The 23,895-nt window shown below is 40.7% G+C and overlaps 1 protein-coding gene across 2 annotated transcripts in view; it reads left to right on the top strand.

Annotated features, from left to right (window-relative positions):
- Window positions 1-1,441: 1,441 nt before the first annotated feature.
- The window catches only part of PAPSS1 (3'-phosphoadenosine 5'-phosphosulfate synthase 1), a 57,651-nt gene continuing 35,197 nt past the window's right edge, over window positions 1,442-23,895 (top strand). The window contains exons 1-5 of one of the 2 annotated variants that reach the window (XM_020796409.3): window positions 1,442-1,863; window positions 10,938-11,052; window positions 11,914-12,149; window positions 14,772-14,910; window positions 18,794-18,912. In XM_020796409.3, the coding sequence (XP_020652068.1) occupies window positions 1,804-1,863; window positions 10,938-11,052; window positions 11,914-12,149; window positions 14,772-14,910; window positions 18,794-18,912 (669 nt within the window). In that variant the 5' untranslated portion in view covers window positions 1,442-1,803. Of the gene's footprint in view, window positions 1,864-2,200; window positions 2,877-10,937; window positions 11,053-11,913; window positions 12,150-14,771; window positions 14,911-18,793; window positions 18,913-23,895 lie in introns of those variants that run through there. The other variant, XM_020796410.3, reaches the window with a different exon arrangement.

The raw sequence follows: 23,895 nt of genomic DNA, 5'->3' as shown, positions 1-23,895 counted from the left end.
CACCCACTTGGTAGACCAAGAAATTCCATGCAGGTGACTACAAATACTCCATCAGAATAAGTGTGAGATCCCTTGCAGAGAAGACACCATTTCTCTTTTGCAGGAAGCGCAGAAACTCAGCAAGCTACCAGGAAAAAGAAACCACCTCCTTTATATCTGGTGTCAAAATGGACAGCTGGAGAAGGGACAGAACTCAGTGGGTTAGGTAGAAGTTGGCAGTTTGACTCCTCACTGTGCCTCCCGTGAGTAGAGCCCACCAGTGTGCAAGCCCACCCGGATGCCCCAAGAAGGAAATGGCAAACCACTTCTGAGTATTCTCTACCTAGAAAGCCCTGAAAAGGATCACGACTCAGAACTGATTTGATGACTTTGTTACTAGCTTGCCTGTTGGTTTCTGTCAGCACAGCAGAATTAGAAATTTAACAGTACCAAATTAGCAACTTACTACAGGTCCAGTAATGCATTTGGTTAAAAGGCCTTTTTGAGAAACAGGAGAGCAATTGGCCAAGGTGCCCGCCCTTTCCAGTGCTTGCTGGGGTGGTCTTGTTATTGGCTGTACATCAAGGCTTGGGAAATGTGAACTTCTAAATGTTGGTGGACTCCCAACTACTATCAGCCTAAGCCAGCATAACCAGTGATGAGAGATGATGGGAGGCGTAGCCCCACAATTTTGGGGGGCCATACTGTAGTTTCTCCATCTTTGGTCTCTTGGACAAATTGATCTTCTAATTTGTTGATATAATTATGTCATTGATTTATATATACTGATGGTTTTTTTGTGATTGTATTTTATAATGTTTTATTCTTCTTTGTAAGTCGCCCCGAGTAGAATCTGTCTAGAGGGGTGGGGTATAAATCGAATAATAAAATAAAAAATTTGGACACTAAGGGTTTCGTCGATTGAGAGGACTAAGCGAGAAGGACTAAGATGAATAAAGACGAAGACCTCACAAAACTCATACTGTACAATGCAGACTGCCCTAATACTTCGGTCACGTGTTGGGAAACAAAAAGTACAGCTGATGATTTAGGGCAAAATAAATGGGGAGAGAAGCCTAAGAGGGGAAAGAATAGGCTGAAGAAATTGGGGTGCCAGTTTGGGTGCAGCACCGTTGTATAAAGCTACTGCACCCAAAACCAAGACAACTTTCCTGTCGTGCCCGTAGGAGAGGGCAGGAAAGAGCCGCTTTCCTCCCTCTACCATCTGCAATCCCCATGACCCTCTATGAAACGACAGAGGCGCGGCTAGAGCGGCAATCTCCGGGGTCCTCCTCGGCGGGAGCCATTTGGCACCGCCTCCCCCTTCCACTTTCCTATCCAGCGTTGATTCGCTACGAGGCGGGGCATGCGCAGTAACCGTGCAAAGGCAATGCCGGGGCTTGCGTGGCAGTAGAAGTCTGCAGGCGGGCGCATGCGCGCTCGCGTTCTCTCTGAGTGGAAAGCGGGAGGGGGGGCGTGGGTGTCTCTTTCCCTCGCCTCATTCTGGCTCCTCCTCCTTTTCGCTCCCTTCTGCCCTCGCCTCCCCCCGCCCCCACCTCTTCGTTTTACAAGCCGGGAGCTCGCGGGCTGCCCAGTCCAGCCGCCTCCAGCCGCAAAGTAGTAGCCTTCAGGCGAAAAACAGCATCCTCCCTCCCTCGCCTCGCTCGCTTTCATTCAGTTTTTCCCACGCCCTTCCTCTGTTGCTTTTCCTCTTCTTCTTCTTCTTCCTCCTTCTCCTCCCAGGTTGCGTCGTATCCTTTGCCTGGCGGCTCCGCTTTGCTCGCCTTCCTCTTCCCCATCATCTTCTTCCACCGCCGCTGCGGGATGGATTTGCCGGCGAGCCAATTCAAAAAAGTCAAGCTGAGCAACAAAGTGCAGAGTTGGGTAGGTCTTGAGTTTCGCTTGGAGGCGGGATGTGGTTGGGGTAGGGAGGTAGGGAGGTAGGTGTGTGGAGGGGAGGTAGAGGGATCGTAGGTGCCCATTGCAAATTTTGCAGTGGTCCCTTGCCTTTTGCCATTTCCCCATGGGAAAGCTGAAAATGGTGTGTGTGTGTGTGTGTGTGTGTGTGTGTGTGTGTGTGAGTGAGTGAGTGAGTGAGTGAGTGAGAGAGAGAGAGAGAGAGAGAGAGATGCTTGCAGTTCTTTCTTTCCGCTGTCGGGATGCAGCCTTGCCGAAAGAAGCCTTGCCGAGGTGCTTTGGGGCTGCAAAACGGACTCGGACCGAGCACCCCAGTTTGCAGACGCCTCTCGGTTTGCGCAAGATGGGCAGACTTGGGAAGGGGCGGTGTCTTCTGTGTGGGCGACAAAAAAAAGAAGGTTGCTTAGGATGCAAAGGCTTGCTTGCACAGTAGCAGCGGATCACATTTCAGTCTATTTCCCCGTCGTCTCTGCCCTTCCTCTCCTTCCCCCCCCTCCTTTTTTTTTTTTACGGAATTAGTTCACTTTTTTTGCGTGGCGCGTCTGCCAATATGAAGAGCTTCTGTTTAAGAATGAGGTGAAATAGAACCGGTGTGATCTTTGCATCTAAAAGTTGCCGGCAGCTGGTGAGCTGCAATCCAGAGAGTGACAAGCTCACCTCCTTCAGCATCATTTTACTTTCTTCTGGCTGTTGGCGAAGGAGGAGGAACAGCCTGGAATCTCAAGCACACAATATGCCCATTCATAAATCTTAGAGGCAGCTCAAGACTGAGGTTCTTTGTGAGCCCCTCCTTGAACGAGGCCACTGTCAAAACAGGCAAGAGCAAACTTGGGTCGTCGTCGCCAAGGTGCCCGCAGATCAGTTTACAGAAAGGGTGAAAGGCGGTGGAAACTGCCAGGTGCAGTGCTAGGGAGAACAGGCTTTTGCTGGAAATGAGCTGCTGGTTTTGATGTCATGCTGCAATTTTATGAAAGAAAGATGTACGTATAGGCTGCTTTTTAATCCTTCTCCACTCCCAAGTCAGTTCTTGTGGCAGGTAAAGTACAGGTTACCGTTAGGGATGAAAAAAAAGATGAAATAGTGTGCTCTGAGTCTGTAAATGTTTAAAAGCTTCAGCGTTATATTTGGAACCATACTGCTTTTTCACTAGGGAAGGTGTGGGAAGCATAAATTAGGGTAAGGAAACTTAGGCCTTGGGGCCAGAGTCGTACCCACTGGGGAGTGGGTGAATTTGACTCTACAGGTTTCCCCAAAAGGCTGCACCTTCATTTCATCATGTTGTGGTACCCCTAGGTTTGCCCCCGCCTCACCCCCTATTCTGAAGCACTGACATTCTTCTCCTAAGGTTTGGTTACCAATAGCAAGTGTTTTAAGCTAAAATATGCTGGTGTGTTTAGCTGTACGGTTTTGCCTTTGTTCCTCCACCCTCACAGGAAGTCCAGCCCTGACCACTTCTCTTAAACTGAACTCTGCACTAAGGGTTTCCCATCCTTGGCTTCAAGTCTGGGAATATGGTGTTGGGGAGCATGGGAATGGGCTGTTGAGGTAAAATAATGTGTGTTGGTGCCTCTGCATCCTTCTCGGTGAGCTTTTGAGACTTGTTGACTGCCTGTCCTGGAGGAATTGTTAATCTTGTATCCTATTTGACTTAGGCACTTTTTCTTCTGCTAGAACATCACTTTGATCAAAAAGAGTGTCTCTAGAGAATATTTGTAGCCCCAAAGAGAGACTGGAGGGTTGTTATCTTATGGTTCCATTTCTGCCATAGTGTTGATGAGAAAAAGGATTCAACTTGTCTGCATATGCTGCTTTATCTACTCCAGAGGGCATAGGAGCTTCCTGGAGAAAACTTTTGAACTGCTGAATGGCTCAGTGAGTTGGATATCTGATTGCAGAGCCAGAGGTCTGAAGTTCTGTATCTTTCTGAACCAGCTTATATTGCACAAGCTACACAGTCCCAGAGAGCTCCCAGAAGAAGGGAATGCTAAACCACTTCTGAGTATATCTGAAAAACTCTGAGAATGTTGACCATAAGTCGGAATTGATTTGACAGCACACAGGATGATGGTGCAGTTGGGGAAACAGAAATGGGGAGTCTAGATGCATAAGTGAAAATCTGGCCAAGTGATGTGGATGTAGTCTGGTATATGCTCTTTACTGCATGCACATTCCTGATACAGTGGTGCCTCGCATTACGATGTTAATTCGTTCCAGCGAAATCACTGTAGAATGAAAACATTGTAAAGCGATTTTTAAAAGCCCATAGAAACGCATTAAAACCCGATCAATGCATTCCTATGGGCTGGAAACTCACCGTCCAGCGAAGATCCTCTATAGTGCGGCCACTTTTGCTGCCTGTGCAGCGAGGAATCCGTCCCAGAAAACAGCGGGCGGCCATGTTTTTTACCCGGTGGCCATTTTGAAACTGCTGATCAGCTGTTCTAAAATCATCGTTTTGCGATAATCGGTTAGCGAAGCAGGGAACCAATCATCGCAAAGCAAAAAAAACCCATAGAAAACATCATTTTGCGATTGCTTTTGCGATCGCAAAAACTTCGTCGTTATGCGATTTCGTCGTAAAACGAAGCGCTCGTCTTGCGAGGCACCACTGTATTGGCCGTAGTCTCATAACATGCTAAGCCAGGGATCATAAGACAGTTGAACATGTTGCAATGTGTTGATATGACTGAAAATAGCATTTGAGGAGCCTATAACTTACATTCTCTGTAGCTACTATACTGTGGTATCACAGTACCTTGGTGTACAGATCCTTTTATTCTACAAGGTTTTGCAACTTTTAGTCACAACAATAATGTTTATCATAGTGGTGGCAGCCAGCTGGATTCAGAGTTACAAGCCCTTGTATTTATAGAAGATGCAAAAACAATTGAGATTCCTATTATAAAATTTTCCTTGGTGCATCAGACCGCTGTAATTTGCAGTCCGTGTAAAAGAGGTTGTTGACAGATTGGGGAACATCTGAGAGCTATATGCTCTTGCATTTTTAGAATGTTATTAAAACATTATTTTTGGTATTTTATTATACTTTTTATGCTTCTGTATTTTGGATTGAATTCTGGTGTAATTATTTACCCACAACTTGTTTAGTTTTCATATATTTTTTAGCATTTGTACATACAGTTTTCCATAGCTATACCTCTGGATGTTTTATATATTTGAAGTGTTTTTGTTCTTATGGAGCATAACCACCACCATTATCATTTTAGAACTGCAGAGCTTGAAGGGACCACATGGATCATTGAGTCCATCTCCTATCGGAAGGGTACAGTTGGGAATCAAATTCCCAACCTCTGGAGCAATTGTATAGAAGCAGGGTAGATAAATAAAGCTTGTAGAATTAGACAAGCTGGTCGTCCCTAGAAATATTGCAAAAATGAATATCTTGATGCCCACATGAATTTTGCTGTGACTGGAAATGATTGTCTGATTTCCTTCTGGGACAAAATACTTTTGGGGTTAAATGCCCACTATGACAAACACAGGCTTTTCTGATCTTTTTCTATAGAGGACTATAAACTTCTGTAGGGCTCTTGAAGAGATGTTCAGGCATCAGACTCTCCAATCTGATGTCTTGTTAGTGTTCTGTTGCGAATACATGCAGCATTTAACCCAGTAGGTAAAGTTGTGCACAAAAAGTAAGTGTAGTATTAGAAAAGGCACACAGTAGATTTCAATTCAGAAAACTAGTACGAAAACTTCACTCCTTCAGGCTTTATGAATACTGCAGGGGAAAGTTTAGTATGGTAATCCTGATACAATTCTCTTGGTGCATATGGTACAAGTCTAGTCATATTTCTCATCTAAAACCATACAAAAGCCTAGTTATAATTCTCCCTCCCTTACCCACTATTGTTTTAAACTGTATAATTCTTACTCAGATATAACCTTAGCATTGATATGGGAACTAGAGTGGAAAACAGTGGCTACTTTCTCTTTCAACATTGTTCTGGTGCATGAAGTGAGACTTTTTCCAGATTCCTGCATCTAATAGTATGATTTAATACCTTGTCTTAAGCCCTGTCGAATACAAGGTTGGGCATTTATTTAAAAAAGACTTAGTCAAATAATGGTTGTATTAAGAGAATGACTTTTTTTTTTTGCTAAGAGATGCTTTGAATTTATGCCTGTCTGGCCCTACTTTGATCTATTGTTTAGTAAATAATGTTTTTGCTACTCACAAAACTCATTGCTTGCTTCATTTGTCTACAGTTATATTAGTGTTGGCTTTTACTGTTCTGGCGTGTTCCAGTCTGTGCCTACCTGTGTGCAGCCAGCCTTGAGAGGAATAGAGAATGGAAGACAGAATGGAGTTTCATCTCTAGTGCTTCTCTTTACCCTTAGGCAACTGGATAATTGGAGGCCTAAATTATTACACAAGTATTTTCTTTCTATTTTGTAGGGCTCTCTAAGGACAGAACTACTCAAATATTCACACATAGACTTGAAGGCTCCTACTTTGAGAAAAACACAAATGACAAACTTGGAGCAGGGACACTGTTTTCTCAATCCCCAACTCAGAATTCATAGTCTGCATTTGTAAGAGTAAAATGTTTTGCTTTGTCTTAAGGAGCGCATATTTCTTCAGTATACAGTGGACCCTCTACTTACGGAATTAATCCGTATTGGAATGGTGGCTGCAGGTCGAAAAGTCTGTAGGTCGAGTCTCCATTGACCTACAATGCATTGAAAACCGATTAATCCTGTAACCGGACGTTTTTGTTCCATTTTGGGTTTTTTTTGCTCTGTAGGTCGATTCTCTGGCTGCAAGTCGAACCTAAATTTTGTGGCCAGAGAAGTCTGTAACTCGAAAAGTCTGTAAGTCGAGCTGTCTGTAAGTCGAGGGTCCACTGGACTGACCTGTTCAGACTAAGGATGGGATTTCCAGAATTAAAGGACTCCCAGGCCCACAGTTCAGTGGGAATCCCCAGGCAAGCACCTAGTTCTGACCTTGATTTCTGTCCTCACTTGAATTGGTGCCTCTGCTTGTTTATGTGTTGATTCATGCACATTCCATATACAGTGGACCCTCTATTTAAGGAATTAATCCGTATTGGAATGGTGGCTGCAAGTTGAAAAGTCTGTAACTCGAATCTCCATTCACCTACAATGCACTGAAAACTGATTAATCCCATAACCAGTGGTTTTTATTCTATTTTTATTCCATTTTGGTTTTTTTCTGGTCTGTAAGTCGATTCTCTGGCTGCAAGTCGAATCTAAATTTTGCAGCCAGAGAAGTCTGTAACTCGAAAAGTCTGTAAGTCGAGCCGTCTGTAAGTCGAGGGTCCACTGTATTGACTTGTGAATCCTCTTATGACTCAGATTGCATGATTTCAGCTTTATCCAATTGCAGTATGGTAAGAAATTTCCCTCTTTAATTAGCATGAGATTATCAGGCAAAATCTAGTGAAACGAGAGGAAACAAGACAAAAATGTGACACATTAAAGACTCTTGTATTTGAATGTGAACTTTTGTAAAAGCTCACGTTAAAATATAATAGTCTTCAAGGTACTACATATTTTTGTCTTGTTTCTTTGGATTTTGCCTGATAGTCTTTGAACAGACTAGCACAGCAGCTTCTTCTAAAACTATAGCATGAAATTGCAATAGTACTAGACTTGGCACTGATGCAGCACTGCATAAAACCTTTTAGTTGTTTAGAGTGACATTGCCTTAATGTTTTGGATGCTTTTCTAAATTTTTACAGAAATTCTGTTTGAACTATAGATTGTATTTGCTGCCATGAACTCTCAGTATAGAATGCTGAGTAAAAGCTGGGAAGAATGGGGAATTCTAGGTGTTTCTTGAATGCTTCTCCAGTTTTTCCATTGTGTATTTTAGGTATTTGTCAGTGTTTTGCCATTGCTGTTCCTTTTAGGTAAATCTCAACTGAAGAATATTTAGGTAAATCTCAACTGATGAGATATTTGTATGATGCCCAAGAATTTACTCCCACATTCTTCATCCCATTTTAAAATTTTGAAGCTTGTTGTAATTCGGTAGCATTTTTCTGAATTCATATACTTGCTTGCCTAGGAATAAATATTGTTGGATTCAGCAGGGCATCTGAGTGATGGTATCTAGAATTCCACTGTTAAAGAACTTTGAAAGCAAAACCACATGTGGCGAGTGTATAGCAGACAGAAGGCAACTGGGTGGTCAGACTAGAGAGGCTTACTTGTTTTTGCTGCTTGACAGGCCAGGTAAATAGTCTCTGATGTCAGAATACAGGCATATCCGAGTCATTTTCTGGACTTTCACCAAGATTTGTATAAATGAGCTGGTCTGTTCCTTGAAACTTGGCAGTCTGGCATGTAGTCATAATGTTTCTTTTAGTCTACTAAAGCAATGCTTGAAGGCTGTCTGCTCTTCTTACTGTGCAGACCTCATGATTCTCTATGGAAGTTGTTATACCAATTACCACTCCAGGATTTCACTCTGCAAGAGTATAATTAACTGAATACTCTTAATTTTTTTAACCTGATTCCTGTTATTTCTAATTAAGATGACCTTTGTAAGTGTGTTGTGTTTGCAACAGGAAACCTGGCAGCTATACCTCTGCACTGTATTGTATATGTGGCAGACATAGTTTGGAAAAGTTACTCTTTTGGAGTACCACTTCCAGAATCTCCTGGCCAGTGTTAGCTGGAGGATTCTGGAAGTTATAGTTAAAACCTCCAAAACCTTTTCTAGCTCTGTACTGGCAGTTTTATCCCCAGTATCTTGAGAGTTTTGCCCTGTTTTCCCCATCATCATACCCTGGTTTTTCTCTTTTGCCCACCCAACCCTTTTGCAGTTTAATGTACCAGATGGCTATTTAGCTCTTGAAGTTAATTCAGAGTTGCTAAAGCCTTAAGGCCAGATCAGAAATCCAGTAGCCATTTGCTAAAATTGCTATTAGCAGAATGACCACTAGTAGGGGCTTTTGTATTTAGAATGAGGAAAGGCAGCACAATAAGAGCTGTAAAATGTTATGCCTCCTACAGAGGAAGTTGTTATAGTGAAGTGTTTTTTTCCTTTTTCTGCCATTGTTTGATGAAGCAGGGTAGTGGGAGTTAGGAGGAGAGGCAAATTACATGTTGGGATGCACCCTCTGTCTTTGTCATCATCTTTTGGACGAGGAGGAACCTCCAGCCTCCAGAATTCTCCAAGAATTCCTCAGGCAGACCGACACCAGTAGACACTGCAGATATCTATATTTGCTCATCTGCACTGATATTCTTATTTTTAATATTAGAATCAGGCAAATGAAATGTGATGGTGTTGCGTCTATAAAAGTTATGAGTGCTTTGTCGTTGATCCAGGTCCTTGTAACTTCTATGCTGGCTGGGTGTGTGGTGTAGTTCAGTAAATCTGGAGGGTTTTAGAAGGCTGAATTGTGCTTTATGTTTTTTGTAGATAATATCCTTGGTGTAGATGTATGGAATGAAGCGTTTAATAGTACTCCAAAGTGCACATGCCTAGTGTTGCCAAGGAGGACAGAGAAGCAAAGAAAGATGACATTGCTTAAAAGGTCCTCCCATTAATATCTGAGAGTTTTAAAACTGTATATTAGTTCAGGTTGAAGTCCTCCACCCCACCTCTTTTGAATTGCACATGGCTGGAATGGGTATAGCTAGGAGATAAGAGGTGTGACAAGTAAACTGTATAGTGAACAGTTCAGTTAGTGAAGAACTGTCAAATAGTTTGTGTGGGAAACAAAGCCATCTCATGATTCGTTGTTGTGTAAATATTTTTTTATGATATTGTGCAATTTTAACCAGGCTATTACTTTAGCAAAATTCTTCTGGTCGCTTTGGAAAAGAAATATGGGTGAAAACTGCAGTGGCTTTGAAAGAAACATTTTTTAAAAACCCGTTGCTGCTTTTAATTTTTCTGTTGCCCTGCACGTTTTGCCAAATGCTTTGTTCCGTCTTCAGAATCTAGCTGATACTATTCAGAATAGTGTAAAAATCTTGTTACTGGTTCAAACACCACTCTCTCGCCACCTTCAAAATAGTCTGATACGTACTGTAACATAATTTACTTTGAAGCTTAGTGTGAAACTTGGCCAGAGGCCACATACAAATTCTGAAAAAGTATAAGCTTAATTCTAGTTGCTGGCCGTAACCAGAGCTAAACTGTTAAATGAGTTGCTGATAAAGAGGTTAGTTATTCTTTAAAAGTATGTAAATACTATTCATTCAGTGGGTCTACTCTAGTTTGGACTTATGTTTAAATTTAGGCTACGGAGAGGAATATAGTGCAATACCGTGGCTAACAGTAACAAACAGGGACAGCACTGCTTAAAACTCTGTATATTATGCAATAAGTAGCTGTGTAAGACAGGTATCTATATCAGCCCTACAGCTATGGTTAGTTCATCCTTTTTGAGTTTTAATGCTTGAGTCTTGTAAATAAGCCCATAAAAGCTACTAGCCTGCAAAAGGTTTTACCAAGTCTTGGGGCCTGATCAGAGGAGTTATAGTGATTATGTACATTTCTGAGCTGGACATGGAGAAGAGACCTCCTGTCCTCCAGTAGCTTCTATGCTACGTGTAGAAAGATATACAACCTCTCTTCCACTAGCATGGGATTCCTGGATTTCCCTCCATTTCCTTCCTGATTAAACAGACAAGGGCTTAAATAAAAGGCTGCTCATAATGCATTTGTGTCTTTGAGAGTGTAAAGAAGTAATTTTATGCGAAACCTATGAATATTCCGTGGAGAGTATTGTTTGCTGTTTATGGTCCTAAGATGTAACTGGGTCTTGAAGGGTAGATGAAATCATCAGTAAGAGAAAGGCCATGTGTTTTTTGAACAGTGATCTACCTGAACAGAATTATCTTCCAGTTTGTATGTTTGTTTAGCATTTTACATACAGTACTTGGGACAAGTAAGTTACAGTTGGTTGTACCAATGTCCTTGAATTCCACTGCTCTCCTTAGAGTGTTTTGTCTGCACATATGCCAATTTGCTTTCTTATTTGACAAAGATATCTGGCTTTTGGTTCTTACTGAAGTTATTTTTTTTTCTTTTCCAGGGAATGCAGAGAGCTACCAATGTCACCTATCAAGCCCACCATGTCAGCAGAAATAAGAGGGGTCAAGTCGTGGGAACTAGAAGTGGCTTTCGGGGCTGCACAGTCTGGCTAACAGGTATAATTTATGACAAATTATAAATTTGGGCTACGTGGTTTATTATTTTCTCTGCCACTGAATGAATAGTATTTACATACTTTTAAAATGATAGCAAGGCAGGGAGAGTACCAGCAAAAAAAAAATGCCCAGTACCTTTTCTGGAATCATAAAATTAATCCTGCATCAGCTACCTTAGATAATAGATGCTCTTTCTCTCATGCTGCTACGTATTTGGTCATATAATGTTAATCTAATGATTGAGGGTTTTAATTTTTATGCGTACATACACAGACATACAACTACACTTCTTAGCTACCTTGGGCTTCTTTAGGGAGAATTTTCAGAGGAGGCAACGAGGCTTTCCTTTTTTTATTTCCTAATGAGTAGAGGAAGGATTTCTATGACATTTCACATTTTCTCTGTAAGGTTGCAGAAAAATAATGATATGTCATAGAAATCCTCCACCAACCTACTCAGTTTCTCTATTAGGACTGAAAATGGGAGTGAAATTACATTTTACTGGGATTCAAAAAGGTAAACCTGACCTATAAGAATGCTAAACCAAGACTAAACACATTTTTGAGACAGAACTGTATGCTTAAAGCAAACCTGGGGAAACAGTAGTGTCACAGTTGCAAGGGTAGACAAATCTACTTGCACGTAACTACTCTTAAAGTGTACTGTGGAGTAAATATGGTTGAGAACAGACTATGTTTCAGCTCTCCTAAACATAGTGTACTAAACAAACGTTTGTGATTTTTTAATGTTAGTTCATGATAGTTAATCTATTTACTGTTTCATGCATGGGATTTCTAGACCTGCAAGAGTAATTGTGCATGTTGTGGATTTTTTAAAATCACTGTTTTTAATCCAATGTAGGGCTGTCGGGAGCTGGGAAGACCACAGTTAGCATGGCGCTGGAGGAGTACTTGGTATGCCATGGCATTCCATGCTATACCTTGGATGGGGACAACATCAGACAAGGCCTCAATAAGAATCTTGGCTTCTCGCCAGAAGACAGGGAAGAAAATGTCCGCCGAATTGCTGAAGTTGCCAAGTTGTTTGCAGATGCTGGCTTAGTGTGCATCACCAGCTTTATTTCTCCTTATGCCCAGGTGAACACATTGCACCCTCATTTTACAATTTTGAGTACTGTTAGTAGTTGCAAGAATATGGCTAAGATGTATGTTTTTGTTTAAAAATGATAACAAAATGCAAGTTAATCTTTGGCTCGGATCCAAAGAGACTAGTCCTCATGGTGGTTGGGAGGATGCCTGGAGATTCAGGAATGGCTTGAAGCCATGTGGCAAAAAGGCAGCCCTTTGGAAATCCAGCAGATTCATGACAGCATGGCTGTGTTTTCACAAAGCAGTTCTCCAGGATTCTACAGAAGTGTGCTTTGTTGTACATAAACAGTGTGTTCGTGCACACGTTGTACCTTATCCTCTTCTTGCCATTGAGAGCAGCTGCAGAAATTAGAAACTGGCCTGGAAGAAGGAGCTTACTGTTACCTATGAACTGGGATTCCTAGTTTGTCACTCACCAAAGAAACCAGGAGCCATGATTTGCAGTTGGTGGCTGGCCTGCTTCGAATTGAAGAACTAGGAGTCCCAGTTCAAAGGTAACACTTAACTTTATCTTCCTGGTGAATTTCTGATTATTGTGGCTACTTTCTCTGCAGGAAAAGTCAAGCAGGACCCAGCTGGGCAGTGCATAGGAGAGTGCTGCTTATGAATGATAGTTTTGTGTAAACAAGGCCAATATTTTTTTATAAAAGCTACATTAACCCCTAGGTTCAGTAATAATATTAGAATCTGGAAGATCTCGCTATTGAAGATTTGTAACATAAGCTTTACTAGTTTTCCAAATTAGTAATTGAATACACGGAGGTGTGCACAAAAGCACAGACTTGCAGCAACCTTTTGATTCTTGCATTTGCAGCAGTATCATGTCAGTTCTCAGAATTTTAGAGATAGCAACATCTGTAACTTTGTGCTTTCAGCTTTCTTACTGCTTCCTTCTTTGAAACAAATTTTGTTTCTGTTTCATCTTCAGTAGGCACAGCCAGAACAGTAATATCTGAATTAGAATTCAGATACAGAAATACATTAATTTTCCTTTAGAAGATGTAAAACAGTTCATTTGTCTTCAGTAGCCTTGCAGGAAGGCACCAATCGCAAGCTGTCTCGCATGTTTCTGACCGTCTTGGGATGCTCATGGTTTCCAGTCTTGCAACTTTCTTCTTTCTTTTAGGCAACAGCAGTTCCAAACATACTTGCTGCCCCTCACATTCAGCATACAGTTTAAAGGGGGCGGTTCATTTTTTAAACACTTGCATACTGCCCTTCATTTGATTCGGATTTTAAGGCAGCGTACAGCATAAAACCAACACAGTGGAAGGAAAATAGAAGAAGATTTTCAGGCAAGCATTATGAAAGATCTTGTGCAAATGTTGGAATGCCCTCTACTAGAACAGAATAGCTTTTGCCTGGTACCTAAAGTATTGCAGTGGTGTCACTAGGCAGATATTTTTGCAAGAGAACATTCAAGTGGCTGTGTTGTATAATGTATAATAATAATAATAGGATAATGTAGCCAAAGACATCTCGAGAGGGCTAGATTGCAGTAGGCTGGTCTTTAAGGACTAGAATACATTTAATAAAACTGGTACACTGGTTTCTAACACTGACCACCTTCAAACCTTATTGATTACTGTACTCCTCAACACACACCACACTGAGAAAGGGGCTGAAACTAGCTCCACTTTGTATGTCCAAAGCAGAAGGCGCACTGTTAAAATACAGTGTCTCTTTGACTGAAATCTAGCAGTAAGTCACAGCTAGAATAGGCCCATTGAATCATTTGATATTTGGTGAGGCAACAGCTATTTAAGTTCCGTTGATTCAATGGGCCTACTCTAGTTACAATTTACTTTTGGGTTTCAGCCAGTTGTTATTACTGTTGTGTGTCTTCAAGTTGTATCTGACCTATGGTGACTCTTAACAGGGTTTTCAAGATATGTGAAATGTTTAAGGAGTGGTTTTACCATTATCACTCCCAGTGAGTTTCCATGGCTGAGCATGGATTTCAACCCTGGTGTCCTGAATCCTAGTCCCACATTCTATTGCCATGCTGGCTCTCCACAGTGCAACATAGAACAGCCCTAACTCTCCTCTAGAGTTTGGAAATGTACTGGGGGATTGTGGTAAGCAGGTTTACTGTGCAATAGAGACTCCAAAGAGCCTCTGAAAAGCCTCATGGTTCAGTGGATAAGCTCCAATACTGCAGCCAGATCTCTGCTCAGAAGCCAGGTTTAATGCCAGGTAGCTGGATTGAGGTTCACTTAGCCTTCCATCCTTCCAAAGTTGGTAAAATGAGTACACAGCTTGCTGGGAGGGAGGGCAATGTGTAGCCTGCATAATTAAAATTGTAAACTTTAAATGCTATAGGGTGTTATATAGGCAGCATACTGCTTTTTTTGCTCTGCTCCAAAGCATAATGGTTTCAACCTCTGCTCCTCCCAGTTTCCAAGCATGAGAGGAGGGTTGCAAATCCTCTGTGTTCCAGTCAACATTAATGAATTGCATAAATGTACCTAGGTTACAAGATTACTGCTTCTGTTTAATCATAGCTTGCATGGCTAGATGTGTAATACTGTATAGCCATAGCTGGGCATATTGGTTGTTACAATAATATATGCATTTCCCACATTACTTTTTTGTTTTTGCTGTTCTCAGGACCGTAACAATGCCAGGCAAATTCACGAAGTAGCAAGTCTGCCTTTCTTTGAAGTGTTTGTGGATGCACCGCTGTATGTTTGTGAGCAGAGAGATGTGAAAGGCTTGTACAAAAAAGCTCGTGCCGGAGAAATAAAAGGTGAACCTCAATGTTAATTCTTCTGTGGTGTTGCACTTTTACACCCCGATTGTTGGTGGTGAGCAGACTACATTGAGATCTCCAGGAAGTGATAATTTGCAGGAGTATGTGAAAAGTGGAGTGATTGCTGTCGTTTCTCTGATTATTTATATCTGTGAGTCATTTGCAAGGTTTTCTGACATCCAGTGGTTTTAAAAGCAGTGACAACAAAAAGTTGTGTTTTCCTCCTAAATTAGCCTGCTGAAGTCAAGGAAGATTGAAGTGAGCTAAATAGGAATAGGTTCATGTGCAAAAGCATTTCCATATGAGCTTCCATGTGGTGCTAAACAAAATTACCGGGCTGAGACTATGGTGAACGACCCTTTTCCTTTTTGAGCCTCTATTTTGTCTCTTGGTCTGGATTGTGGCCTCTGGATTCTAGTGAACAGCTTGCCCACCCTGTTGTGATGGTTCTCACTTTCCATTATAGATTTGACCTCAGGGACAATCTGGATTTCTGACCTCTCCAGCCACACTTCTTGTTGATTGTGACAATGAAATTTGGTTGAGAAGTTGTCAGTTTAAGTGGTTGGGTTGTACTGAACTGCATTTCTTCAATGAGGAAGAAGGGGGTGGTTGTAGTTCCATGATGGAACTCATGCTGTATATGCAGAAGATTTCTGGTTCAGTCCCCAGTATCTCCAGTTAGGCTGAAAGATCTCTAGTCTGCAGTACTAGAAAGCTATTGCCATTCATTTAAACAAGACTGGGATAAATGGGCCAATGTTCTAACTCAACATAAGGCAGCTTTCTATGTTCACAGCCCTTTTATTACCATTATCCCCTTCATTTTACAACAACATTATCACTTTGGTATACCATACAATGCAAGTGTAGGATCTGCGTTTAGTTCGCTTCAGTCTGTTGTATAATCCTGCTTAGTTTGTGGTCACACCATGACACCACATGCATGTGTTACATTATGATACACAGCCTCTTTGCATAAATGTTGTCTTTGTTCTCACTGGGGACACCTTGATGTTCCACACTATCTTGATAACGGTAATAATACTCATAAAGTAATCTCACACAGTCATCTGGTATCTGTGGTGATGGCATACAAAAATGTTTGCAAGGTGGTTATTAACAGTGGCGAGTGCATAAATTGAGCAGTGCAAAGAGCAGTTTGTCAGTCGACTGATAAAACTAATCAAGCGCTAGGATCAGCTCCCCATCTCTTTCTTGATGATATTAGATAGGTTGTAAAACACAAGGTCCTTTGATGGGATGGGAAATGCAGTGCATGTGTGGAAACGTAACACAGTCTGCTCTGGCAGTTTCTGCAAGCATAGCATTGCAATCATGATATCCCAGAGACTATGTGTATACTGCATACAAATTATGTCTGGAGCATATATGAATTGTACCATTTGTAATTTTGCACTATTTTCGTGTTGTGGAATAGAGTAGATGTTACTTCAAAACAGGCATTAGGAGTTTTAAGTGGGCACAGTTAAGAGAATGAGCTGTGCCTGTAAGTGATATTTAGTGTTATCAGGCATTGCTGTTGCTCTTTAAGTGCCTTACTTTTTATCCCATCGCAGAATAGCTGTGTTGGGTTCATCCCTTTAACCAAAGGTTGGCCAGCTTTTTCAAATGGAGGGCTGCATTTCTTGAGAGGATAGTATGTTCTGGGATCAAAGCCACTGGTAGGTTGGGCTGAAGCAAGCTGTGGAAGAGGCCGGCTATCTTTTCTTTCTCTTTCCCTTGAAATTGGGAAAGTGGCTTCTGTTGCCCTGCAAGGCCCCCCCCCCCCCCGAATTGCTCTCCCCAGCAGCCTGCTCTCTGGGGGATTCTGGCAATCGTAATCCTAAAAGTTACTTTTTAAAGGTCTAGTGGACTGCTGAGGAGGGGACAGATTCTGGGATCCTAAATGGACTGCTTTGGGTGGGTTTTGAAATTAGTCAGAGAGCTACATGAGGTTAGGCTGAGGGTGTTTTTTTTTAAGCCAGGGACAGAATGCCCACTACTTTGACTTCAACAATAGTGAATAAAATGTATTTCATTCTTGCAAGACAAACAGGCACAGTAAACATTCACCCTGTCTCCCATAGTCATTTTTGCTTTTCCCAGTTAGTTCATAGGCTGTTTCATACTTGTGAAAAGCACTGAATGTTGCCCCCTGTTCTGCAGGCGAGAAGAACATTTAAGCTTATGCTGTCTGATTTGGATGTATTATATTTTGGTAGGGAGAATGTACTGTGTGTGTCCAGACTGAAGTTTATATATCTATATATGCACATGTATGCTTTCTTTGAGCTTGATTTCCTGAGAGATACTAAATTACTGCTTTTGCTCACTAGAAGGAGCTCTCTTAAGCAATGTAACTGCATCTAATGACATACGAAAATATTTGTTCTCAGGATTATGCCACCAAGCTTTACCCTTCCAGGAAACTCATTAAGCTTTTTGCCCACGAGTCATAGCTTTTTAATTATACCGTTGTGAAGAGATGTGAATGCCATTAGGTCACTGCAGAGTTTCCTAATACAGTAGTGCCTTGCATTGCGCCGTTAATTCATTCTGCAAAAATCGCTGCAGAACAAAAATGTCGCAATGTGAAAATAAAAAGCCCATAGAAATACTTTTACCTATTAACAGTAGGTGGAATATCCAAGAGTTTAGTGGAGAAAACTAGAAGTACTGGAGAACTGAACTTATCCTTTGTAGCTAGAACCAGAGAGCAAGAGACTATGCTAATGGACCTTGAACCAATTCTGAGAACTAGGGCTGAGGGAAGCAGACTGATCTGGTTATTGTCCATGCCCAGTCCTGTTTAGTTTCAGCCCATTTGTCTGAGGTTTATGGATTCAAGGATGGAAGAGGGAATACCTGCTGGTCAAGTGGGGACTGGCGGAGCTCACTATTAAAAGCTGTTTGGGTCATTAATAACTCAATCTTATAATATCACTTAGACATGAGTTATGAAACCTCCAGATGTTCCCCTCAGAACCAGCCACAATCTATTGGTGAGACGTGATGGGAATAATTGGTCATGCACATGTGGAAAGCCACAAGATCTCTAGCCCTGATTTACAATATTTTAGATACATATTTAGCTTTGAACATTTTGTTAATACCACATGCTTCAAGAGTTGGCCAGGTTTTTTTCCTCTTCAGATTTTTGTGCACTAAAGCAACTTGTTAGTAACAATGATTGGAAGGGTTTGTAACTACCAGGAATATTCGATGAAGTTGCCCAAGCAAGCAGATATTTCAGTTAGTGGTTAAAATACACATGATATGAATTACACAGTATGTACTGTAATTGCCTTTCTTGCTTATATTTATTAAAAAATAGTTATGTGGACTGCTGATCTGGATCAGGGCCACTATATAGAGTGAAAGTGCAGTATATCCTTCCGTTCTCTGCAGCTGCCTCTCAAAATCACCCCATCCTTGGGCATTGAGTAAAGGGAAGGAAAAGAAAGGCAATAATGGTAGCTCAAAGAAATCAATTGCTGGGCATATGACAGTAGGAAGTGGAGCAGGGAGCAGGTGGGGGGGGATTAGTTGAGATTCTTTGCTCTTAGAGCAGTGCTTCCCAACTTTGAGCCCCCAGGTGTTCTTGCACTACAACTCCCAGAAATCCTGGCCAGCACAGCTAGAGGTGAAAGCTTCTGTGAGTTGCAGTCCAAGAACATCTGGGTTGCCCAAGATTGGGAACCATTTTTTTTAAGATTAAAGAGGAGCAGGAATGGCAGTTTATGCACTGCCTAAATAAATGTAATATGGATGTGGACTGCATCGGCTGAGAAGGAAAACTGAATTTCTGACTGTTGCAGGCATAAAAGTAGAAGGATATCTTAAAAGCAGCGGTGTTCAATTTCTTTCTCTCATGCAGGTTTTACTGGCATTGACTCTGAATATGAGAAGCCTGAAGCCCCTGAGCTGGTACTTAAAACAGATTCCTGCGATGTCAATGATTGTGTTCAGCAAGTTGTGGAACTTCTACAAGAGAGGGTATGAAGTCTTACACTACTAGTTTTTGGCCTCTTGTAAAGTTGTTGATATGCTATCTAAAACACAAGTAAATGGCTTATTTGAAAGTAACATGCAGTGTCTTAAATGACTGGTTGGATAGATTGGTTGAAAGGTTTTGATTGAGTAAAACGGAGAAGTGCCCTCTTCTTATTGAATTGTTTTAACAATTAAAGAACCTGGTTGAGAGAGAATGTCTCTAGAGAAGAGTTTTCTGCCCCACATGGAAGTCTTCTCAAATTGTGTTTACTCTGATAATATCTAGTGTAGCTTCTGAAAATAGATTTGTTCAGAAAGGGTTGGTGTACTAATATGCAGGCTATACTTACATAAGCCATTAATTGACAAAACACATGCCATTGATCAGGTAGGATTTCTCAGACAATGTGACATCCTCATGTAGTAGTTTTTCCTTCTATGCACTTCGTGCAGTTGAGAGAGAGAGAGAATCTACAAGGACTGGCACTATACTTGTGTTTCCTGCCAGCATGATCTCATGCTTCCCTGCGTTGGTGGCATGTATGCACAGAGGAGGGCTGCTGAATGCCTCTAGTTTGACCTCATGCGAACCCAATGTTCTAGGCATAAGAATAAATAATGGTGAGGAGGAGGATTAATGTACGGAGCAAATGAAGGCAAAAGGTATGCTATTGCTTTTGTATTGTTTCTGCTGCATTACCACGATTTTGTAAAACACAGAAGGTCGGGCTTTGTGAGGCATGGGAACCTCAAAGCTCTTTTTGTTTGATACATAGCATGAAAAGAGGAAAGAAATGAAGGTTCGCTGTGTGCCTAGAATGCCGGTAAAAATGCAGCAATACAGCAAATGCATTGGGTTTACATACCAAAACCAAGTGTAGGTTCCCACTGAAGGTCTAGTAGAAGAGAGGGATAAGTTGCAGGCCAGATAACTCAGTCAATATGAAAAACAGTCAGTGTAACTGCTGAGAATATTCAGTTGTAACTTAGTGGAAAAATGGAGGAATGTTTGAAAGGACTTTAATTTGCCTACATTCTCAAAGTGGTGGCGTTTGTAATACTGTTTATCAATAAAACAGCTAATCCCATCATATGCATACATTGTTGTTTCCATTAGATGTTGCTGAGTCAGGATTCTGCTAATACTACAGTTTCTCTAAATGCGTTTAGTTTGATACTCTCTTGGTATGAAAACACTTCTTGATCCTCTGAAAGCTATTCAGATTAGTTACAGCATTGACCCATGCCATCATCGTGGTTCTGCCTACAGGCTATACATGTTCTATTCTGTTCCATTTACTGTAATGGAAAAGAGGATGTCATTTTTTGTTTTATTTTGCACCAAATATGTCAGTTTAGACCCAAAAGAAAGGAAATAATGGGTCCAGTAAATGTCCTGGAGCATATGTTCTCTGCTGAGTTACAAATATGGTTTTCCTTTGTTTTATTACTCAGAATAATTGGCTAGGTAAAGTTTCTCATTACCAAGTAATCCAAACTCTCGGACTTTGAAGTGTGGGTTTCAAGTGTGGCCTTCTGGAAGTGGAATCTTTTCAGCTACGCATTGTTTATTTGGCTCCATCCATTATAGATCTGTAGAAGATTTCATCACAGTCATCCATCCAAAACAAGTTTATTCAGATTGCGTGCATTGAAGTAGAACAGATAGAAACTTGGAGATTTTCAGAACCTTAATAAATAAGATAGTATTAAAAAAAATTAAATCAGAGGGCTAAGGGAGGCAAAAATTATGAGCAGTTTATGTGCAATTCAGTTACTGAAATTTTATAAAGATAATCTTTAGAAAAGGCATCTTTCTCCTGAAAACAAATTAATAGGTAGTGATACCTTGAAGATACTTTTTTGGTCACATAACCAGAAGTCTCATTTTTCAATGTACTGTTTCAATATTTAATCGCCAGCTTTCATTACCTCCTTGAATAGCCTCTGGCAGTCCTCCTGTAAGTAGAGAAAAAGTTATGTTTACTCATTAGAAGGGGCATGTTGGAGCCCTTGAAGTCACGCCTGCAGTGACAAGTTGAGGATATAGTCACCTGCCCTAGTTCTGTTTTAGTTCTTACAGCCTAATAATGCAAAAATGTCCAGACCCTAATGTTGGCAAAGTGTGAAGGAAAGAGGAGAAGGGGATGACATAGGACGAGATGGTTGGACAGTGTCACTGAAGCCACCAACATGAATTTGACACAACTCTGGGAGGCAGTGGAAGACCGGAGGGCCTGGCGTTCTCTGGTCCATGGGGTCACGAAGAGTCAGACACGACTTAACGACTAAACAACAACAACAACAATGTCCAGTAGCACTCTGGAGACATTCACTTGGTACAACTCATCCACCCTTCTGGTGAATGGTTCTTATTTATTTATTTACAATGTTCATACCTCAGTTTCTCCCTGAAGAGCACTTACGGCTTACAATATTAAATCAGATGGTATAGAAACTGGAAGTGAGGGAAACAAGAAAAGAAAGCACTCTTTAGGAAGTGAGCTGGTAAGAAAAAGCCTGCTGGTATATTAAGGACACTGCTTGAAGAAGCCTTGCAGAGGGTGTCTTGTGTGATTCCTATCTTAGACAAACTAGGACTGAATAATGGTTAGTCGAGTGATAAATGTCTGTTTGAATGGAGTATGCACAAATCCTAGCAAAAAACTACTCCTGAGTAGAAAACGCAGCGCAGAGGCATCAGAGTGGACTTTTATTTGAACTCTTAAATGCCCTGCTGCATATTTGTGGCAAAGAAGGTAAGAATATGTCATAAATTGTTAACAAAAAAAGCAAACTAGAGTAGAAATTTAAATATTCCTGTTCCGAGCCATACTCACATGACAATACAGGGCCAGATTGTTGTAACCTGGCAAAGACTCCGGTGGTTTTGAGCATGTCTGTTCGATTGTGGCCAGTATTTATTCTCTTATATTTACACAGTTGTAAAATGTGCATGGATACTGAGGGATAAACTTCATCCTTGGTTTGGAAACAAATTTAATAGGTTGTTTTTACTATGTTTTAAGGTTTTGCTTGTGTAATAAAGTGTTTGCTGCCTGGCCCTTGGATCATATAAGTAGATTCAATCATCCAGTTAAATCAGTACAGTGGACCCTCTACTTAAGGAATTAATCCGTATTGGAATGGTGGCTGCAAGTCGAAAAGTCTGTAAGTCGAATCTCCATTGACCTACAATGCACTGAAAACAGATTAATCCCATAACCAGTGGGTTTTATTCTATTTTTATTCCATTTTGTTTTTTTTCTGGTCTGTAAGTCGATTCTCTGGCTGCAAGTCGAATCTAAATTTTGCAGCCAGAGAAGTCTGTAACTCGAAAAGTCTGTAAGTCGAGCCGTCTGTAAGTCGAGGGTCCACTGTAATTGACTAGGTATCGTTACTTTCCTGGCGTAATGAAGTCCACTATACAGGTATAGTGATACACTTTCGGGATGTCATTAGCGTCTGGAAAATACTTGAAGGGTGCTGGCCATTCTCCCCATATTGACCTTGCTCTTATAAAATGCAATCAGTTTGTTGAGTACTGATAAAATACATGATGTTACACAAGTATGAACAGTTTAACAATTACTAAAATAAAACACATTACACAAGCACAGCTGCTGGGTGAGTTAATGGGGCATTGATTTCATAATGTTGTGTGCGGTTTTTAATTTCCTAAATTGACATCAGCAAATGATAAATGAGAAAGGACAAGGATAATTTTTAACAGTAGACTTTAGTTATTGTCAAGTAAAGTAGAACCTTCAAGTGATCACTAGAGGGCCATCTAGGCTAGACTTACAGCAAGTGATTTGCAACAGCCAAAGATTCTTGCCTGTGTTCTCATTATAAAGTAGTATTTTGAAAGCTGCTTCTATATCTACTGGGAATGCTAATTTTACTATATCTATAAATTATTTAAAATATCCCATCTTTTTTGTTAAATTATGATCTAATGTTCTGAAACAAATTCTGATCTATGCACTAGTCAAGCATCTCCTCCTAGATTTAAAGTTGTGTCGAGGCACTAGTGTTTTTTTTGTAGGGTGTTGGTGAAATACAGGTAGGTATATGGAGTGTTCATTGGGTTGCATGTGTTAGTAACACTTAAGAGAACAGATGTTGTAAGAGCCCTACAAGAATGACTAATTTTCACACACAGAGGAAGTTTGGCTTAAGACAAAACAAGACTGAAATGAGTGAAAAATGCTTCATAATACATAAAAGCAGAAAGTCTTAATAGTTTATTACAACACTTCATAAAATGACTTGTCTCTCCACCCTTCGCTCTCACTTCCAAAGCAGGCTTTGGAGAAGTTTTTTTTTAAATATTAAATCGCTTTGAAATACAAACAGAACTCCACTGCCTAGCAGTTAGATCCTAGCCAAATTATTGAGCAACAGGTATTATCTTTTTAATGAAACTTTATAAAATGACACTCCACATATTTAAATCTTGTATCAATCTTATGTGTAGTTCTCTGACAGTAAACTCTAAGCATTATGATAGGATTTTATTTTTAATAAACAGGCAAATCATTGACATGTGGTTGCAGTTCTTAACTGGATCATGATCCACATGTGAAATTGACTTTCTACAAATGAAAATTTTGATTTAAAACACACAAGGTTAAAATGGTTATGACTGTATTTCTGCAAAACAACACTTTCACCATAAAAGACTTTTGTGAAAGAAGTTTATTTGTAGGCTTCTGCCACTAGATGTTAAAGAAAATTGCAGTAAACACAAAATAAACACAAAATCTTGTAGTAAAACAGTTGTATTTTGACATTAACAGAAAATGTCATTTGTCGGTAAATTCAGTGAATATTTATTTTCTTAGTCTGCTGCCTTATTTTAGAGGCATGGTAGGTTCATTTTTGTATCTTCGTGGAAAGGAAACACAATGATCAAAATCCTTTTGTGTAGCATAGTAGATTGCACTGAAATAGGCCCATTGACTCAGTGGGGGGTTGGGGAGT

The sequence above is a fragment of the Pogona vitticeps genome, chromosome 5, assembly GCF_051106095.1.
Source record: "Pogona vitticeps strain Pit_001003342236 chromosome 5, PviZW2.1, whole genome shotgun sequence".
Lineage (NCBI taxonomy): Eukaryota > Metazoa > Chordata > Lepidosauria > Squamata > Agamidae > Pogona > Pogona vitticeps.
This window is presented reverse-complemented; position numbering and strand designations above follow the sequence as displayed.